The 21,309-nt window shown below is 40.9% G+C and overlaps 1 protein-coding gene across 1 annotated transcript in view; it reads right to left on the bottom strand.

Moving 5' to 3' along the window:
• Positions 1 to 21,309, bottom strand: part of DAB1 (DAB adaptor protein 1) — a 296,632-nt gene that overhangs the window by 128,928 nt on the left and 146,395 nt on the right. Inside the window, exons 2-3 of the mRNA XM_052637938.1 lie at positions 16,704 to 16,843; positions 7,503 to 7,601 (exon numbers count right to left, since the gene is read on the bottom strand). Of these exons, the coding sequence (XP_052493898.1) occupies positions 7,503 to 7,601; positions 16,704 to 16,843 (239 nt within the window). The remainder of the gene's footprint in view (positions 1 to 7,502; positions 7,602 to 16,703; positions 16,844 to 21,309) is intronic.

The raw sequence follows: 21,309 nt of genomic DNA, 5'->3' as shown, positions 1-21,309 counted from the left end.
GCTCAAACTACTCCACAATTGCACTCATCTCACAGGCTAGTAAAGTAATGCTCAACATTCTCCAAGCCAGGCTTCAGCAATACATAAACCGTGAACTTCCAGATGTTCAAGCTGGTTTTAGAAAAGGCAGAGGAACCAGAGATCAAATTGCCAACATCCGCTGGATCATGGAAAAAACAAGAGAGTTCCAGAAAAACATCTACTTCTGTTTTATTGACTATGCCAAAGCCTTTGACTATGTGGATCACAATAAACTGTGGAAAATTCGGAAAGAGATGGGAATATCAGACCACCTGACCTGCCTCTTGAGAAATCTGTATGCAGGTCAGGAAGCAACTGGACATGGGACAACAGACTGGTTCTACATAGGAAAAGGAGTATGTCAAGGCTGTATATTGTCACCCTGCTTATTTAACTTATATGCAGAGTACACTATGAGAAACGCTGGGCTGGAGGAAGCACAAGCTGGAATCAAGATTACCAGGAGAATCTCCACACTGTTCTCCATAGTGGCTGTATTAGTTTGCATTCCCACCAACATTGTAAGAGGGTTCTCTTTTCTCCACACACTCTCCAGCATTTATTGCTTGTAGACTTTTGGATCACAGCCATTCTGACTGGTGTGAAATGGTACCTCATTGTGGTTCTTATTTGCATTTCTCTGATAATGAGTGTTCGATGCAGGATACAGGATGCTTGCGGCTGCTGCACTGGGATGAACCAGAGGGATGGTATGGGGAGGGAGGTGGGAGGGGGGTTCAGGATGGGGAACACATGTACACCCGTGGCAGATTCATGTTGATGTATGGCAAAACCAATACAATATTGTAAAGTAATTAGCCTCCTAAAATAAATAAATTTAAATTTTAAAAAAAGATTACTGGGAGAAATATCAATAACCTCAGATATGCAGATGACACCACCCTTAGGGCAGAAAGTGAAGAAGAACTAAAGAGCCTCTTGATGATAGTGAAAGAGGAAAGTGAAAAGTTGGCTTAAAGCTCAACATTCAGAAAACAAAGATCATGATATCTGGTCCCATCACTTCATGGGAAATAGATGGGGAAACAGTGGAAACAGTGGCTGACTTTATTTTTGGGGGGTTCCAAAATCACTGCAGATGGTGACAGCAGCCATGATATTAAAAGATGCTTACTCCTTGGACGGAAAGTTATGACCAACCTAGACAGCATATTAAGAAGCAGAGACATTACTTTGCCAACAAAGGTCTGTCTACTCAAGACTATGGCTTTTTCAGTAGTCATGTATGGATGTGAGAGTTGGACTGTAAAGAAAGCTGAGCACTGAAGAATTGATGTTCTTCAACTGTAGTGTTGGAGAAGACCCTGAGAGTCCCTTGGACTGCAAGGAAGTCCAACCAGTCCATCCTAAAGGAGATCAGTCCTGGGTGTTCATTGGAAGGACTGATGTTGAAGCTGAAACTCCAATACTTTGGCCATCTGATGTGAACAGCTGACTCATCTGAAAAGACCCTGATGTTGGGAAAGATTGAAGGCAGGAGGAGAGGGGGATGACAGAGGATGAGATGGTTAGATGACATCACCAATTCAATGGACATGAGTTTGAGTGAACTCTGGGAGTTAGTGATGGACAGGGAGGCCTGGTGTGCTGTGGTCCATGGGGTCGCAAAGAGTAGGACACAATTGAGCGACTGAACTGAACTGAACTGTGAACATGATGGCTAGATATGGAACTGATGGAGCTGCGCCCTATTGTAGACTTAATAAGAAGAGCAATCACAGGGGAGTGGTTTTCCAAAGTGACCACCGACTCTTGGTGAGTTTCCATCAAAAAAAAGCACATCTTTCTGTTTAGGTGCACTCTGGAAAATGCACTATTATGAATATGAAGTTACATTTTTATTTGTAGAGTTGGGTTTTACATTCAGATAATTATAAATAAATTTTTCATGTACATGAAAGTGTGGTAAGGCATTTAAAGTCATATAGCCAGGAAATGTTTGTATTGTGTGTGAATGTGTGTACGTCGTGGAGTGTCTAGCATCCTTGCCTCTAGTGAATTCCTATATAAGCACCCCCTTCCCCAAAAGTTGTGAACACCCGAAATGCCTACATTAAGTTCCAAAACAGCCCTTATGGGTATGGAACCAGTCAAGTGGAGAATCTCTGGGGTAAAAGAAACAGAACAAGCTTAGGGTTACAAATGTGAATTTAAATTCAATTTCTGCTGCTCAGTGTAGCCTCAGGCAAGCCACACACTCTACTTATATTTTAGATGACTCATCTGTAAAACATTTAGTCACTCAGTCATGTCCAACTCCATGGACTATAGCCTGCCAGGCTCCTCTGTCCATGGAATTCTCCTCCAGGCAAGAATACTGGAGTAGCTAGCCATTCTCTCCTCCAGGGAATGTTCTCAACCTAGGGATCAAACCTGGGTCTTCTTCATTGCAGGCAGATTCTTTACTGTCTGAGCCCCCAGGGAAGCTCCATCTGTAAAAGGAGGGTAATAAAACCTCCAAGAATTATTGGGTGTCAAAAGAGATAGGATCACGAAAGCCTGTCTACAGACCTGCTGTAGACCATATGGTCTTGCTTAGAGGCTAATCACCATATCCAGTCCCTGAGAGTCCTGTGTACTGCTTCAGCAGCTCTCAGGATGACAGGGCTATCCCAGGTCCCAGCATCTGCTTTGTAGCCCCTTCATCCTCCTTCCTGTTTCCCTCCCTAGGATCACCTTCCTTTGCTCCACCTCAGCTGCTCTCCCCAAGTCCTATCCAAATATTGTTAGAAATAAAGGGAGAACAGTCCTGCTTTCGATGAGATACAAACAAGGGTAATATCTGGTTTTCACAGAAAAAGAAGAGTTTAAACCAGTCCTGAAATGTAAGTGCAGCCATTGCATTTAAACATCATCTCAGAGGTTAAAGTGTCTGCCTGCAATGCAAGAGACCTGGGTTCGATCCCTGGGTTGGGAAGGTCCCCTGGAGAAGGAAATGGCAACCCACTCCAGTATTCTTGCCTGGAGAATCCCATGGGCGGAGGAGCCTGGTGGGCTACAGTCCACGGGGTTGCAAAGAGTCGGACATGACTGAGCGACTTCATTTTCACTTTCACCCCTCTGTTATGAGGGACAATATTCAACCTTGGGCCACTCTCCACCTCTCCCCTGTTATGCCCTAGTTGTTCTGCATACACTTGCTGATTCATGATCATTAAGTCATTTTAGTTTGTGTGCAATAGGTGCTACTGAGCACTTACTATGTGGACTTCAAGTGCTAACCAGATATATAAGAGTGATGAGCAAAAATACACAGCCTTGTTACCCTGTGTGTTGATACACATGTTCAATAAATATTTCCTGAAGGAAAGAATGAACACATGTGCGTGCACACACACACCTTTCTCCTTTAGACATCTGCACATTCAGAAATATGTTTTCCTCTTCCCTTACTTGCTTATCTGGTCCTCTCCAATTCACTGCTCCAGGGCTAAATCAGGGTGCCATTTTCTGTGCAAACTTTCCTGATTATTTCAAGCAAAGCTCTATCTCCATCCCCTGAGTACTGATAACTCCATTCACACCTGTGTCTCAGCACGGGTCAGTTCATTTTGTGAGTCTGGTTTCACCACCTCAGGGACAAGGACACATCTTCTTCATCTTTGAATCCTCAGGAAACAGAACATTATGTAGCACAGAACAAGCATCCACTGCAGTCTTTCCTGACCACATGGTAACCATGGTTACCCTGCCAACATTCTACCCACAAGACAGTCCCAGCGGTAACTCCACCCCTATTATCCTCACTCAGGAAAGCTCATTAAAATGAAAGTGAATAATGATGACAGTAAAACAGGGATAATACTGAATCTGCTCTAATACATATGAAAGGAAATCATTTATAAACTTTGAGATTGCTACGGTCTGTTTGCTGCTGCTGCTGCTAAGTCGCTGCGGTCGTGTCTGACTCTGAGTGTGTGCTCAAACTTCATATGCTGAAATTCTGATGGCATTAATATTAGGAGGTGGGGCCTTTGCAAGGTGATTAGGTCATGAGGGTGGAGCCCTGATACATGGGATTAGTGCCCTTATAAAAGAGGCCCTAGAAGGCATCCTCCCTCTCCCACCATGAGAAGACACAGTAAAAAGGCACTATCTACGAGAAAGTGGGCTCTCACCAGACTTCAAATCCTGGGGCCAGGATCCTGAGCTTTCCTGCCTCTAGAACTGTGAAATAAATGTCTGTTGTTTATAAGCCACCTAGTTTATAATGTTTCTGTTTTAGGAGTCCAAATACTAAGAAAAATATGTAATTATTAGTTGTATCTTACTAGCACCAAGGACTTTGGGTTTGAATCTCAGCTCTGCCATTTGAGCACAGTATAATTAAATTGATTGGGCCTCAGTGTTCTCATCTGTAAAATGGTGCTAATAATAGCACTTTATAGAATTGCTATAATGTACATAATATGCATAAAATGGTGCACATAATAGTGACAAATCAGTGCCAGCTAAACTAAGTGAACAAGCAAAATCCATTTGTGACTGGCAACAGAATGTGGTATTATATTGAAAAGTTGAATCAGACCACTGCCCTCTATCCCGAGACACAGACTTAACTTTAGGCTCCTGCAATATTTATGATTTTTAATGGCATACATAATAATAATATGGTAGATAAAACTGCAAGTGAGGAGAGAAGAAAGCTAGTGAGTTTCCCTGGAAAGACATAGCATTTGGGATTGGAAGGTCTGATTTGAGTTTCCAGTCAAATCAGGAATAATCCCAGAATTTCAATTTCCTTATTTGTGAAATGAAGATGACATCACTCCCACATTGGTCTGCTTTGAGAACCTAGTCACATACTGACATGAAACCATTTCTACTTCTAATTTGCTATTGTTCCTACTATTACTAGTAACAGTGAGCTCATTTATGACATTTTCTGCATTCTCACTGATACTTTTGATAAATTAGCAATACCTAGATATCTGAACATATGGACAGCTTTTGATATTGATTTATTTCCTGCAACATAGTACTAATAAAATTTACTCACATAAGGATTGGGATCAAGAACCCCTTTGAAATTCAAGACAAGGTGTAAATTGCTGCAAAGGGTCTCTTTAATTAGGATCAAAACATTTTTGACAGCTTTTGGATTTTTAAAATTCTAGCTATTGTCACGTTCTGCTAATGTTTCTTTTCTTGGTTTTGAAAAAAATAGCACAGCCAAGCTTGAACAGGAATACTTCTGACATGATAAACAACTAAAATTTGTCATTCCAAATGAAAAAGACCCAGTTTTCCACTTCTTTGATAAGTAGGACAAAACACCACTGAGACTCTTATTCTGCAAAATTCAGTTGGGTCCCTGCTGGGCAATGACAACAGTTTAGTAAATTGTTCATGCTCATAACCTCCAGTGGAGGTTTTGAAAAACCTCCAGTTATCTGAAGATAAGTCACATCCAATAAGGATGGATTTAAAGGAGAAACAAACTATCAAAACTAGTCTGGGGAATCAACTAAGATATGACTTTGGTCAACACCTCAACTTCTACTTGACTTCCTTCCACAATATCTCCATCGTATGACTGTTGCTTGAATCCTCCAAGGGATGGTGTACTCACTTGCACAGAAGGTGGTCCATCTCAATACTGAATAGCTCTGACTTGTGGGAAACTCTTCTTCCTCATAAACTGAAACTGCTTCCTAGAAACTTCTATCACCAAGTCTTGGTTCTGTTCCCTGGGTCACACAGAACACTGAACAAGTCTTTGGAGAGATCAACCCTGCTAATACAGAGTGCCTTGCCCCACACTCACCTCTACTTCAGGCTTAAATGTTCAGCCCTCTCTACCAGTCTTCCCTAGACTTGTGTTAAGACAAATTAACAAGCTATGGTTGCAAAAGCCCTAAGGTATGAGCCTAAGGTAAGCCAGCAGACTAAGTCAGACAGATAACATTTAATTCTGCCTTCATCCAGGATCTCCACTAGGATATGACATTTTTTTCCCAACAAAGCCAAATGGCTTTGAGCCGAAATGATGGTTTTTCAGGTATTTTTTGTGTGTGTCCAAAGAAAGAATCAAAAATCACATTTCAAGGTTTGGTGGTATCTTTCTTTGGGGCCAGTTTAGCCACCCTTGAGTGAGGATTTAGATAAAAGTAAAGAATATAAATTACCTCTACTCATTAGCTAAAGTTTGGTGATTAGGACTATTTGATGGTGGGGTACATGATGGAATAACAAGACCCCAAAACACAAGAATAAAAAGTAAGATATACAAGATAAAGTATCTGATACTCTATCCCTGTCATTTCTGTCCCTTTGGTGATGCCAGTGTCACGGTGATGGGCAGGTGTGGACTTGGGAAGAGACTGGAGATGATGACATATATCAGGGTATATGAATCCTTGTGAAAGTATCTCTCACTTTGGCATGACCCACATTACTTAGTTCACTCCCATGAAGGATGATAAAGGATGAATAATATCCTCAAGTTTCTACAGTTCCAAAGCTCTCTGCCCACTTTGTGTTACCCAGGATCCCACAAGGCCATGGTGTGTCTGTGCTATTACTAATCAGGAGTAACTTTTCTTCAAGAAAAATAATTTTTTTTTTACTATTAAATTATCATCCTGCTAACCTTATTGTCTCTTAATATGAGTCAGAACAAAGAGGGAAATCTGTAATGCAAAATGACAAAGTTAAGGAGCTTGGTTAACTGAGTATTGTTTATACATTGCTTGATAAACTACCTGTGAAGTTCACAGGACATGATATAGGTGGAAGTATGTTAGACGCTATAAAGCACTGAGTGGATAAAAGAAAATCGTGTCCATCTGACTCCTGCTCTCTGGACAAAACAGATCATAAAAACCTTTTCTCTTTTTCCCTTACCATCAACAAACAGCGTCAACAATGCTAGGCAAGTCCTGGGGATAAACCTAGGAGCTAATTGCTGCCAGGAGGTGGATGAAAATACAAACCACATCTTCAGTGGGTTCAACACACAGATCAGCCCTTACATTTCCTCATCATGCAGTGATAGATTTTTTTTTAACATTGAAAACTCCATTTATTCTTTTTGATGACACCAATTGCAAGGTGCCACAGGTTCAATTCAAGGGAGTCTGAATGCTTTGACCAAGTCAAAAGACCCCCATACATCTCCCTCTAGGACGCATGTCATTAAAGTTGCCAACATACAAGGAAATTTAACTGAAACTGTCACATTACCCACTGCTCTCCAAAGCACATCAATCTCCCATTGCATTACCAGGACTGTGTGACACTTTTATTCCAATTACACTGTAAGAAACACGGTGCAGTCATACTGTGGCCAAGTCAGGGAAGGGCCTCCCTTTGATGAACAATCACAGTTGATCAAGTTTGTCAGTTGCTTTATGTGTTTTTATGCTTGTTTGATATTCCTGCCCAGAAGAGCAGAGGCTTTTAAGGGCACATCTGTCAATGGATTCAATTTCACCATGCCATGTGATTCTTTTACTTACCCCTGTCTTCTCATCAAAGATTTTGATTCCTCCAAAGGAGATGGTTAAAAAGATTTTCTGTTTGTGTTCTCCTTTGGAACGAGCGCCAGCAACAACGCCCTGTTGAAAAGAAGGATGTGGTTTTTACTTTAGTGTTTTCATTTGAAAATTCCCTCTGGTCCCAAAGGCATGTCAGATACCATGAACCAATGCCACCAATCACGCACACTCTTTTTCCTCCCCACTTCCATACTATCTTTCCCAATGGGCTTGCATCCTCTTGACGTTTCAGGGTAACACTGTCCTCACTGCTCAAAAACTGTATAAACAAGTATCTGAACTTAGATTCATTGGGCAAACCAAGATTTACAGAGTGCCTACTTTGTGCCTAGATAGTCGGCTCAGAATTTGAGATCCTAGGATAAACACAATATGGTTTTCTTGTTAAGATCTTTTCTGGGTTTTGTATTAGATATGGTTTTAACCTTTTAAATAAAGATGAGTCATGGGATATGTTCCTAAATGTGATTTTAATTTCATACTTCTGGAAAAAACTTTTCATATGAATTAATTATAGAGATTAAAAAGAAAAGAAAAAATATTGCCAGACTGCATGTCTCAAGTCTGTTTAGAAAAATGTGATCGTCATCTGCCTATGGCTTGAGTTTTTAACCCACACATTTTGTATGTTCTTCTACCATTTTCCCAATCATTCTTGTGCTTTCAAGAAAAGCACCTACCAAGAGCTTCTATTTCTCAAAAACCTGTTCCCACTTTTCCAAATTTTTTTTTTTTTTTTACTATACTGAAGATATGTGTATGAGTCCATTAGAAGGTGAATGTCATAAAAGGTGAGTATGTTACTCTGCTCACTACCCTCTCTAGTACCTAGGACAGTCCCTGGAGAGTGGGAGGCACCCAAGAAATTGTGATATGAATGTGCTATTAAGAGTCCCTTCCAAAGTTGATATGATGCAAGTTAAGAGTAAAAACACTTGCTTCTTAAATTAGCCTCTGTGGTGGCCAATTATAGGCAAGCACAGGCTTCCCTTGTGGCTCAGCTGGTAAAGAATCTGCCTGCAATGTAGGAGACCTGGGTTTGATCGCTGGGTTGGGAAGATCCCTTGGAGAAAGGAAAGGCTACCTACTCTGGTATTCTGGCCTGGAGAATTCTGTGGACTGTATAGTCCTTAGGGTTGCAAAGTCAGATACGACTGAGAGGCTTTCACTTTCACTTCACTTTTCACGGGCATCATACTAGGGTACGACTCAGAGGATGAGGACATTCAAGGGCTTTATGCTCTAGGACTGTTGCAGACTCTGCATCAGGTGTTTTGAAGCTACTAACCCTTTCATCCCTACTAGCTTCCACAGAAGGGGAGATTAAGTCCATCTTTCACCAATAATCATTCTGGGCTTTTTTCAGAGTAGTAAAGTCTAAAATAATAATGATTTCATATTCCCAAGAGAAAAAAGTCCTTTGTGTTGTTCTCAGCACAGCATGTTCTGGAACAGAGTCAGCAGTATGACCAGCACAAGGAAGGGGCATTCTCTTAAGGTTGTGAGATTATACTCACTCTGGGTACTGGAAATAGTCTATGGAATCGAAACATCTGGATTATACTTCTGGCTGTGATCTTGGACAAATGACTTAACTCTTAGCTCTGCTTCCTTGAATGTAAATACTTCTCCTGCATGTTTGAGAAAAGGAAATGAAAACGTATGGAAAGTACCTAGTACATTGTGCTTGGTACACTGTAGGATGTCATAACCAACCCTTAGCATCTGTGGTCCAGTTTCGGTTTGGGAACTAGTAACAAGAAATTCACTCCCTCGGGAGTCACCCATTCATCCTCAGGTACCTCCGACATACAGATGTACAGAATGTTAGAGTCACAGGAAACCTTTAAAGTAATCAGTCTAAATTTCTGAACTGACAGCTGAGAAAAATGATGTTTGATAAGCTGGGTAGACAGTTCCAAGATGGTACAGAGAACTGGTTAGAAAGTTGAGACCACACATCCACTTTCAACATTCTTGGTGCAAGACTCATTACTTCCTTACATACGTCTTCTTTCTAATAAGCCCAGAGCTCTTTCCTGTAATCCCACCTGGTGTTACTCTTTTGACCTCTAGGGATGTACCCACTGACATAAGATCCCTCCTCCAATGACTGCCCTTTACATAGTTACAGGGTGACTTACTCCAAGTGAAGCCCTCTGTGTCTTCAACCCCTCTTCCTGTTCAAAGGTCTCTAGATTCCTCAGTGTGCTGCTTGCTTTCCCATAAATTCACTGAGAGATAGTTTTATGGCCATGGGAGAAGGCTCAGAGTCTTTGCAATCCCAGGGGTAGTTCTTATTTCTCTTCAGTGTCACCCAAGCAAAGATGCTGTCTCAGACCCTTCCACCCTCCACTCCAAACTGCATCTGATCTTTCTCCCTGCATCTTTTTCCCTTATGGAACCCTCTGGCATACTGTATATTCATTTGTTGACTGTCTGCCTCTGTCCAATAGGACAAAAGCTCAACAGGCATAATGGGAACTCTGTTTTATTCATTCTGCGTGCTCGGCGTCAAGAATGGAGACTGGAATAAAAAAGGCACTCAAACAAGTGAAGTGACTCTCCCCTCACTCGAGCAGTGAACAATCTAGGTTTTGAATCTATGAAAACCTTGACTTTGAGATCTGTGTTCTTAGTTTGATTTGGAGAAAAGTAATTGATGCTGCCATCCCTCTGCAGCCTGACCTTCAACTTCAGGATCCAGAAGTATGCAAAAGAGAGAACAAGAAGTAGTCCTGTTATAAATGGAGGCATTGGAAGGACTGTGGCAACGGGTAGGCAGCCTCTCTTTCTTGTCTGAGTCCTTCCAACGTGAAGACATCACAGTTCCTCTGGTCAAAAAGAGTGGCTTCAAAGACCCCATCTCCAAAACAGTCCTAACAACCTCCAGCTCTTGGAATTACCTAACATCAAACAGCACTAATTCCCAACACACAGTGATGCTGACTAGCTAATGCTACCCTTCACTTCCTGTTCCAAATGGTTCCAAGAATTCCCTGGCAGAATATGGCTGCAGGTAAAGAGGGATAGGAACAGCATGTTTGAGAGCATTTCCGCTTGGGACTGTTGGTGATACAGCTTCCCAGGACAAATACAAGAGAGAAGGATGATGTACATGGTACAATCTTTGGGGAAAATAAACTCCAGTTCTACCAAGCACATTTCTCCTGTGAGACACAACCCTGAGTCAAGCCCTGAAAAACTACTCAAAGTCCAAGCAAGCCTGCCGCCAGACAGCCTGCCGGAGGGTCACACCTCCCCATGGTGTTTTGCAGAGCCGACGGAGAATCAGGTGACAGGGCTGGTTGGAGAATTAGAAGATATGTATATAGGCATCTTTTGGGGTTTCTGGGTTTAATATTAGCCACCTGGCCTATGAAGTCATTGTTGGGAACCTGGAAATGAGAGTCAGGTGTTTTCTGGGTATCTACCAAGTGGAAGGAGTCCTCTTACATGTTACATAATTTAGCTCACCCCACAATCCTAGGAAGGAAGGATTACCTCCCTTATTTTACATATGACAAAATGTCAGGGGGTCAAGTGACTGCCCAAAACCTCGTGGGACTAAGAAGACATAGAGGGAATTCCAACAGCAATCTTTTGAATTTCAATGTTAGGGTCCCTTCCTCTGGAAGGGTTCTATGGGGTAGCATGGATGAAGAAAATGTGGAACCCCCAGCTTCCAGATGCAGTAGTGAAGGAGAACTCTAAGTGAGATTACTCGTACTTTTAACAAGAGCAAACCGTGCACGTACTGCATGTATCATGGGGTGCAGCATGCAGGGAGAGCCAGCAAACTTGACTGACCATCACCAATGGTACTAATCCTGATACTGTGAAACAATGCCATGTGCTGGGCACTGTGTGGAATGACTGATGCAGGCATCCCTGAGGGGGTCACACCGAGGCAGCATCTTACTGAAGGAATGTATACACACAGACGGGGTCAGGCACACCAGGCAGGATTGACCTGTCCAGTCAGGGATTGCCATTAGAGTCCAATAAGATGCTGCACAGGGAAGAACTGAGACTTCACGCAGCAAGGGTGCATGCCCGTGATGGGATGACTGTGATTCCCAGGGAACAGGTCAAGCAGGTGAGCCCACACAACAGGCTGCAGGCCTAGCATATATCTAGAATGGTATGTCAGAAAGCTCCATGAACTAAACCTGGTCTCCAGTCTCAGCCCTAGTACTTAAATCAGCTGTACAGTCTCTGGGGGAAAACTCATGGTAAGTTTCACTTTTTCCCAGTTAAGAAGGGGATACAGATACCTTCCTCACTTTACACCCAGAGACTGGCCCCTGAGCTTTGCACTTTCAGGTCCTCTGAGCATCCCGTCCTCTGGATTCCACCAAGGAAGGCACAGACAGGATGTCAGAGCGGGGGAAGGAGAGAGGTCCGGGTATTTCTTTCTTCTTCCTTCCCATCCCTGTTCTACAATCTCCAGCAGTAGATATATTTTTGCTTGGCAAGGGGACTTCCTCCTCAACCCCACCCTCCCTGGGTTCCAGTTAACATCTCTCCTTGGGGTGGAACAGCTTCCCACTGTTTCTAGTTTTTGGTGCCTCACCAGCCTGTTTGCTACCTTAAGCTGGCCTACCCTGCACGAGTTGCTCCTTCATTAAAGTGCCTTCATCTGACCTAGCTGGGGTGACTGTTTCCTACAGGACCCTGACTAACAGATTCACTTCAGGCTCGGCAATCAGTCCTCCAGGCACTGTCTTTATGAGACACCATTTTGCCCAATACCTCTGAGAGGTGAGTACTTTGTAAGTTAATGATGTGCGGCTACTGTGTAGTAGCTTACAGGTAGGGGTTTAAAAATCTAGCTGGGCAACCAAGATAGATTTCAGTGTAGATACAAAACAGAATAGAAGGAAGCACTTAACAATATTCTATCAAACATGAGATATCTGGAGATCTGGGTTTGAATTCTGGGCTTATTCCAGATTAAAATGAAGGCTCTGGGGCAAATCCTATAACTTCTGTGAGCCTCAGATTTCTTATTTACAAACAAGGAGGCTAATAGCTACCTCACAAGATCAAAAGAGATAATATATATAAAAGTGCTCTGTTGACTAAATTAAAATACAATGACAATGAGGCTTTGCTGGTGGACAGGCAATGGCTCATGCAAACTCACATTACGAATCCCCTTTTAAATCTCTATAATCCAAGGGAAAAACCTCTACAACAGGCAACCAGTGTCAGAGAGTCTAGCAAACAGATTTTTTTTTTTTTAATTTCTCATATGGCCTGACATGAACAAGCGGGCCTTTTTGCAAGGCTAACAGACATTTTTTTACTTCTTTGTCTTTCTTTCCTGGGCTGGTGGCCAAATGGAAAATCGATCATTTCTGTTTCTGTGCTTCCTAAAGAAACACCACTGGGAGTGGAAATGTCAACATTCTTCTCTGCAACTTGCAAATAATGAAAGACAGTTGTCTGGAAACCAAGAACTCTCTACAAGTTCAGAGCATTTGGCAGGAATGTGTTATGGTCAGACTAAGCCTCAGGGGTTTGGGGACCACTTGGTCACAAGGGGTGACATGTGGGACACTTTGCTGCAGGTGACCAACACACACACACACACACCACACCCACACACAACACACACCCACACACCCACACCACACACACAACACACCCACACACACACACACACCCCCCCCCCCCCACACACACACACGCTTAGCAGTCAGCACCAGGCTGGTCCAGCTGGCCTGTGCGAATGTTGATCTCTAGGGAGAACTTCAGGGCACACAAGCCAACTCCTGCCTCACATCTGCTGAGACCTCTATGCTTCTACAGAGGCAGATGGCCGATGAGGTGGTCTGTGACCCACGCCTGGTGAATGCTATCTATCAGGATGCTGGGTGAGGATGCATCAGCCTCTTTCTTGTCCTGAACAGACTTGTAGCTCTGGGTGAGAACCAGCCACTGGAGATTTTCTTGATGTCTTTTAATTCATATTTGTCAAAAGCACATCTTCACCTGCCTGGCCCCATACTCAGTAAGGACCAACTTCACCAAGAATTAAGGTCCTGGCCCATTCTTGATTAGAGTCTCAGTGGGGAAGCAGGCATGGCACAGTCTCCTCTGGGTTCTCTCTAAAATCCACCTGTTGGTAGAGAGGGTGAGTTCTGATGTGATCTCATAAATGGGTCACAGTGCTGCTCTAGGGCAGTGGGAGTGAACAGGGAGGGCTGCAGTTAGCCAACTGTCCCACAGACCCACTGGACAGCCTGTCTTCTTCAAGGATGCCTTGTGGCTGTGTCGCTGTATCATGCCTTCCAGACCAGCATTTATCAGTCATAAAGCTGAAATTGAGAGTTCTTCCTGTTGGACTCCTTTGTCTGCTTATTACCCAGATTTGAATTTGGCAAAAGAAGAGGGCTCATTATTAGACTGTCCTAAAATCTCATAACATCGTTTAATTATTCTTTTCATAAAAAGATACATTAACCTCTTCCAAGGAGGCAACCTGTGAACTCGTGATTTTAACATCTTTTATACGTTTTCTGGTATGCCTTCTGGTAGATTTAGAAATATTAAAATAAAATTTGCTTTGTAACAGAAAAGAAAGTAATGGATACACAGTTTAGAAAATTAAGAGTTTTTAAAAAGAATGATTCCTATAGCTAGACTACAAAGAGTCTTAGAATCTGACACACATGTTAAAATAAACCATTGAGAAAATGTGTACAATATAAACAAAGATGATAACTGTGCCTTATTAAACATTTATCAAAGAAAAGGCAAAGAAGTCATTTTATAGACACTGTCCCATATAATATTACTAGGCACTTGGCCAGCCTTTTTTTCCTTCCCTTTTTCTTACATTAAAAAAAATTATATTGACCAAGTTGTATCCTCAGGGACTATTTGAAAATATGAAAAAAATGTATATGATGTATATTATTAGGTAAGGAAGAAAACAAGATATGAACCTATAAATGGTCACCAATTATACTACATATATGCATGTGATTCACATATATATACACAACGTATATAAAGATACAAAGATTGCTAATAAGACAAAACTGTTGATACTGATTTTCTTTGTGTAGTGTGATTGTAAGTTAATTTTCCCTCTTACTCTTTTCTGTATTTTCAAACTTTTTACACAGCATTTTTTTGAATTCTATAATCAAAAAAAGAATTAAATTATAGATCTTAAATGTATATGATACTTTAGATTTTTTGTTAAATAATTTTTCTAATATTTTATAATACTTTTTTTAAAAAAAGCAGCATAGACTACATGGAGACTGGAATCTGGGAACAGACAATACATGATTTTGTATGCTTTTAAAGGCTACTTAATAATATAATTTTCTTATTTTCTATATTAAAATTTTTCCCAATTTCTTTGATTTCTCAAAGAAAAGGCTTCTTTAAAGCATTTTAAATCAGAAATCTCTTTGTGCTATCTCCAAATACCAATATCTAGTCACACATCACTTAAAAAAATATTTTCCCTTTATTGCAAGGCATGTGGGAAATATTAATAAAAATTACAAGGAGACCCATCTCCCAGAATAATGGAAATAAAAGCAAAAATAAACAAATGTGACCTAATTAAACTTAAAAGCGTTTGCACTACAAAGGAAACTATAAGCAAGGTGAAAAGACAGCCTTCAGAATGGGAGAAAATAATCGAAAACGAAGCAACTGACAAAGACTTAATCTTAAAAATATACAAACAGCTCAATACCAGAAAAATAAATGACCCAATCAAAAAATGGGCCAAAGAACTAAACCGACATTTCTCCAAAGAAGACATACAGATGGCCAACAAACACATGAAAAGATGCTCAACATCACTCATTATCAGAGAAATGCAAATCAAGACCACAATGAGGTATCATTTCATGCCAGTCAGAATGGCTGCTATCCAAAAGTCTACAAACAATAAATCCTGGAGAGGGTGCGGAGGAAAGGGAACCCTCTTACACTGTTGGTGGGAATGCAAACTAGTACAGCCACTATGGAGAACAGTGTGGAGATTCCTTAAAAAACTGGAAATAGAACTACCTTATGACCTAGCAATCTCACTGCTGGGCATACACACCGAGGAAACCAGAATCGAAAGAGACACATATGCCCCAGTGTTTATCGCAGCACTGTTTACAATAGCCAGGACATGGAAGCAACCTAGATGTCCATCAGCAGATGAATGGATAAGAAAGCTATGGTACATATACACAATGGAATATTACTCAGCTATTGAAAAGAATGCGTTTGAATCAGTTCTAACGAGGTAGATGAAACTGGAATCTGTTATAGAGAGTAAAGTAAGTCAGAAAGAAAAACACCAATATAGCATATTAATGCATATATATGGAATGTAGAAAGATGGTAACGATAACCCTGTATGTGAGACAGCAAAGGAGACACAGATGTAAAGGAGAGACTTTTGGACTCTGAGGGATAAGGCGAGGGTGGGATGATCTGAGAGAATAGCATTGAAACATATATATTACCATATGTGAAAGAGATCGCCAGTCCAGGTTCAATGCATGAGACAGGGTGCTCAGGGCTGGTGCACTGGGATGACCCTGAGGGATGGGATGGGGAGGAGGGTGGGAGGGGGGTTCAGGATGGGGAACGCATGTACACCCATGGCTGATTCATGTCAATGTATGGCAAAAAGCACTACAATATTGTAAAGTAATTAGCCTCCAATTAAAATAATACATTTTTTAAAATTACATGGATGAATAAAATCAGTTTTATTAACATAAAATCTTTTACCATATTCATATGATAGAATATAGAAAAGTTATTAAAAAATAAAGTAGAAAAATCTATAAAATCTGAGTGACTGTAGGATCTGATGATTTGGTACTTTTATTTTTGTTGGAACCACACAATGAAGATAATATTGAATAAAATGTGATGTGTTTTTATCATATCAATAACTGCAAAAGATGGAGTAGCAAAACACATCCCCATAGGAGATGCTTAATAAATATTTGCTAAATGAGGGACATATCCTCCCAATATATAAATGCAGAGAGTCACCAGGATACTAAGTAGTATAGCAATATATGAATAAATAGAAATATGTTTGCCAGAGTGATTGTAATCATTTTTCCCTCTCAGTCATATCAAATGTACACTGTTTAAAATAAAATGTTGGCACAGTACCTTGAGCTTCATCATCGAGTCTTGGCATAACTTGTCTCCCCGAGCTGCGGAAACCTCATCAATTCCAATCAGTTTGGCCTTGTACCGGACCCCTTCACCTTTAAACCTCTTTATCAAAGTGGCTTCACTGCGATCCTGACCTAAAAAGAAAGAAAAGCAGGATTCGGATATGTAGGTGTTCAGGACCCACTGACTTTAAATATCCACAGTTTCAAGACTGGTTCTCTGGTTTACCTAAGTTCAAGGAAAGTCAAATCATTGGATCACGTACAAAAGAATGAGGACGCTCCTGGATGCAAATTCTGGCTCTATCCTTCCAAATCCTCAGGAAGATTACATGATTTTCTCTAAAATTGTGTTTTCTCAGGCAGAAACAAAGAAAAAAATTAAAAAGTAACCAACCACAAAGTGGCATTAAGATTTTAAAAAGCCAGATAACACATATAAAATACCCAATATGGAGTCTGATGCACACTAGATTGTCAACAAATGATCATTACCCACTACAAGTTTATGTCTGACATCCTTGTTAGAATAGTATTAGCCCTGAGTCTCTCTGGTATTTCCAGCATTTAAAATGACTTTGGCCAGGGTCCAAGACCCTCCTTACACCCAATTCTATGGGCTGTTTTATAACGAGGCTCCAGAGTAATTGTTTTGTATCAAGTAATGACCCAGGGTCAATTATCAAAGAATGGTTTTACAATATCTCTTCTGTTAACTCATGTGTGCACAGAAATAAGCTTCCACACTCGGTACGGTGCCCCCATAACTTGCAGTGGGATTTCCCAGTAATTATTAGCATAATATTTTGCTACGACACATCAACCAGAAGCTCAAACACATCCACTTAAAATAAAGACAGTAAAGTTACTGTGAACAGAGTATGTGTTTCTTGTGAGATGTTTTATAAACTTTATTCCCATTCTTCACAGCTCAACCATATCCAGCTCCCAGATGAAGGTCATGGAATTCAAATAGCTTGTCCATATTCACACAGTCAGAAGAAATAGAATATATAGGAATTTGAATCTCTCTAACTTCATCAAATGTCCATCAGAGGAGTCACAGGTTGGGGCATTGCTCCTGTGGTTCTTTTTTCTTTTCTTTTTTTTTTTGGGGGGGGGGTCACATATGGGATCTTAGTTCCCTGATCAGGGATCAAACCTGTACCCCCTACACAGAGTCTCAGCCACTGGACCACTAGGGAAGTCCCAAACATGTGGTCCTTAAGCCTGGAATGCCATAGGCTTCTGATATTCATCTCCTGGAACATCATGGACTTCAACTTCTGATAGCCCCTCCATCATGCCTTCTTTCATCTGCTGGAAATTCAGAGGTGAGGATATCAGAGATAATTCAGCCCATTTCTCTCTATCCACATGATGCACGTATTGAGGCCCTTCTATTAAGCGGGGCTGAGAGTTATTAAAACAGCAAAAAAAACACAACGGTAATAGCTAACCACTGTGTGATGCTTTTCTACTGACAGAACACGGCATGCATTTCATTCATTTATTCATTCATCCCTTACTGAGCATCATCTCTGTGCCAGATGCTATTACTCACTGGCAATAGATGAATGAGACAAAGTCTATGCCCCTAGAGGCTCAAGTTTTTGATGACTGCAAACAAAAATGTGTAGTGTGTTATGCTAGGTATACAAGAAGGCAAAAGCTTTACAGCCAGACATCCTCATGTCAAATCATGGCTCTCACTTGTAAGTCAACTAAACTGTCTGCTGAGCCTCCATCTCCTAACTATTGAATGAAGATTAAATATTCACTTTCAGAGTTATTATGAACAGTAACTTACATGAGATAGCATGTGAATAGCATGCATTCACATGGTAAGTTCTCTATACACGGTAGCTGCCGCCCCTGTTATCAGCTCAGTAAAAGAAGCACCTAGAAGATACAGTTCTGAGAGCAGGAGAGCACAGAGAAGGGGTGTCTGCAGAGTTAGTCCTGGACCTGTCATCCCCAAATCCTACTTGATATTTTTTCTACCGCACTCTTGCTGACTCCTGGTATATTGAAGTTTCTGAATTAATTCCATTAAGCAAATATAACACATGGATGATTTGTCTGAATGTGTAATCAATGTAAAAATTAAGCCTCTGGGATCAGTGAGGGCAGATGTCAGAGAAAAGCTAAGAACAAAAAGAATAACATTTGCCATGATACACCCTATACTGACATCTAGCTGTGTACACTGTAGGTCACCTCTCTGCATTGCTAAACAATATTTGGTAGGAGTGGCCTATGGCTTGATCTATTTCTTGGGAAGTTTATCTTACTCTTTCTTCAATTCCTGACACTATTTCAATCACTAATGACATCTATTTGACTATCTGGAACGTCCTCTAAAGTTTAACTATAATGGCAATACCAGGTAGTATTTATCATGTTATGTATAGCACATTATATTCATCAATTTGTTTAGTCCTTAAAATAATCCTAGAGTTAGGTACTCTTACCCAGATCTTATAGACTAGGATCTAAATTGAAGGTCTGAGAGGCCAAGCAACTTGTACAAACCCAATGAGTGGGACCTGAACCTAGATCTGTCTGATGCCAAAGCCCATGCTTGCGGTTTGCTTATGGTCTGTGTCTTCAAGCTTGTTCTTTTAATTATGATTAATTGTTTCTCATCTATCCGACTTCCCTATAAAAGTGTCAGTCATTCAGTCATGTCCAACTCTTTGTGACCCTATGGACTGTAGCCTGCCAGGCTCCTCTGTCCATGGAATTCTCCAGGCAAGAATACTAGAGTGCGTAACCATTCCCTTCTCCAGGGGATCTTCCCAAACCAGGGATCAAACCTGGATCTCCCACATTGCAGGCAGATTCTTTACCATCTGAGTCACCATGGGAAGCCCTTGAGATGATACTTATACAAAAACTCACCTCACCCAAATCTTTAATATACTGGCAGCATTAAAATGCCAGTGGAAAGATGGCTTGAAAATGGAACATACACATTCCAGACTCCAGGTCATGTCCCAGAAATGTCCATAAGTCAGATACAAAGACAGCCTTAAGAAACATTTGTCAGGGCACAGAGCTCTGCTGAGGAGTACACTTTGTAAGAGGAGGCAGAGCGAGATCAGGTGAATGAGGGCAGAGATTAATAAGAAAATATTAGGCCATTTAGAGGAAAGTAGAGAGTCCAATTTAGATTAGGACCCAGGGCCAAGCTAATTTGTATGAAGGGCACTTATGCAGTAGATAATCCAGTTTCTCATTAAATGCTCCACCATTAAAAGGGTAATTTTTCATGAGCACATCTTGAGCGAGGTCTCAGATATATAAGTTAAGAAATAAATAACAGATACCGGAGCCATAAGGCTATTCCTTCAGGGGCACATATGACTTGAGGGTGTTGAAGGGAGGGTGAATCTTCACGCATCCGAAGGCATCATGAATCCACGGCTTAGTCGGCTGAAAGTACCACTGACCCTCTGTTTTCGGATGGGCAAGAGAAAGGCCATGTGTTTAAGGAAAATCATCTATCATCAAGCATTTATGATATCGGTCACTGAGCCAGAAGTTTTACATGCAATCTTTTATCTTTATACCTGCTTTTTGAGTTTGTCTTTGTCATGAGCCCTGTTTTATAGAAGATGACACCAATGCCCAAAGCCAAGGGCACTGCCAGAATTTTTTTAGGTAACAGCTTTGCTGAGATTTAATTCCTATACCATTCAATTCACCATTTTAAAGTATACAGTTCAGTGGTTTTAGTACGTTCATAGTTATGCAACCATCACTGGTAGCTAATTTCATAAAATTTTCATCAACCCAGAAGGAAACCTGTGCTTGTTCACAGTAATTCCCTATCTTCCCCAAACCTATCAGCCCTAGACAACCACTAATCTACTTCCTGTCTCTATGGACTTGCTTGTTCTGGAGGCAATTACATTTCACACAAATGGGATCATGTAATATGTGGTCTTTTGTGACTGTCTTCCTTCGCTTAGCATCACATTTTCAAGATCATTCCATGTAATAGCATGTATCATTATTTTGTCTTTTTCTTTCTGAATAATATTCCATTGTAAGGATATACCACAACAGTTGGTGGACATCTTAGCTTCTATTTCTTTAGTATTATGAATAATACTAAAATGAACTATTTTTGTACCAGTTTTTATAGTCATATTTTTCAATTCTCGTAGGATTATACCTAGGAGAGAAATTGCTGGGTCATACAGTAACTCTGTTAAAACTTTTTGAAGAATTATCAAACTGTTTTTCCAAAGTGGTTCTACCAGTTTAAAATCTCACAAAGTATGAGGGTTCCAATTTCTCCACCAGCTGTTCTTGCCAACATCTCTTATTGTCACTGCTTTTTAGTCATCCCAGTAGGGGTTTCATGATATCTCACCATGGTTGTGTTTTGCACTGTCTGCAGGACTAGTGATGCTGAGCATCTTTTCATGTGTTCATTGCCCATTTGCCTATCCACTTTGGTGAAATGCCTATTTGAACATGGTATGCTGAATTTGACTCCAGGTCTTAGGCAAAATGCCATGCTTTTTTAACCATTAGGCTATGGGGCCTCCTATGACCTGTCACAGCACTAACTACTTCTCACTTTGTGC

Source organism: Budorcas taxicolor, chromosome 3 (assembly GCF_023091745.1).
Source record: "Budorcas taxicolor isolate Tak-1 chromosome 3, Takin1.1, whole genome shotgun sequence".
NCBI lineage: Eukaryota > Metazoa > Chordata > Mammalia > Artiodactyla > Bovidae > Budorcas > Budorcas taxicolor.
Note: the sequence above shows the minus strand (reverse complement) of the source record. Positions and strands in the feature narration are given on the sequence as shown.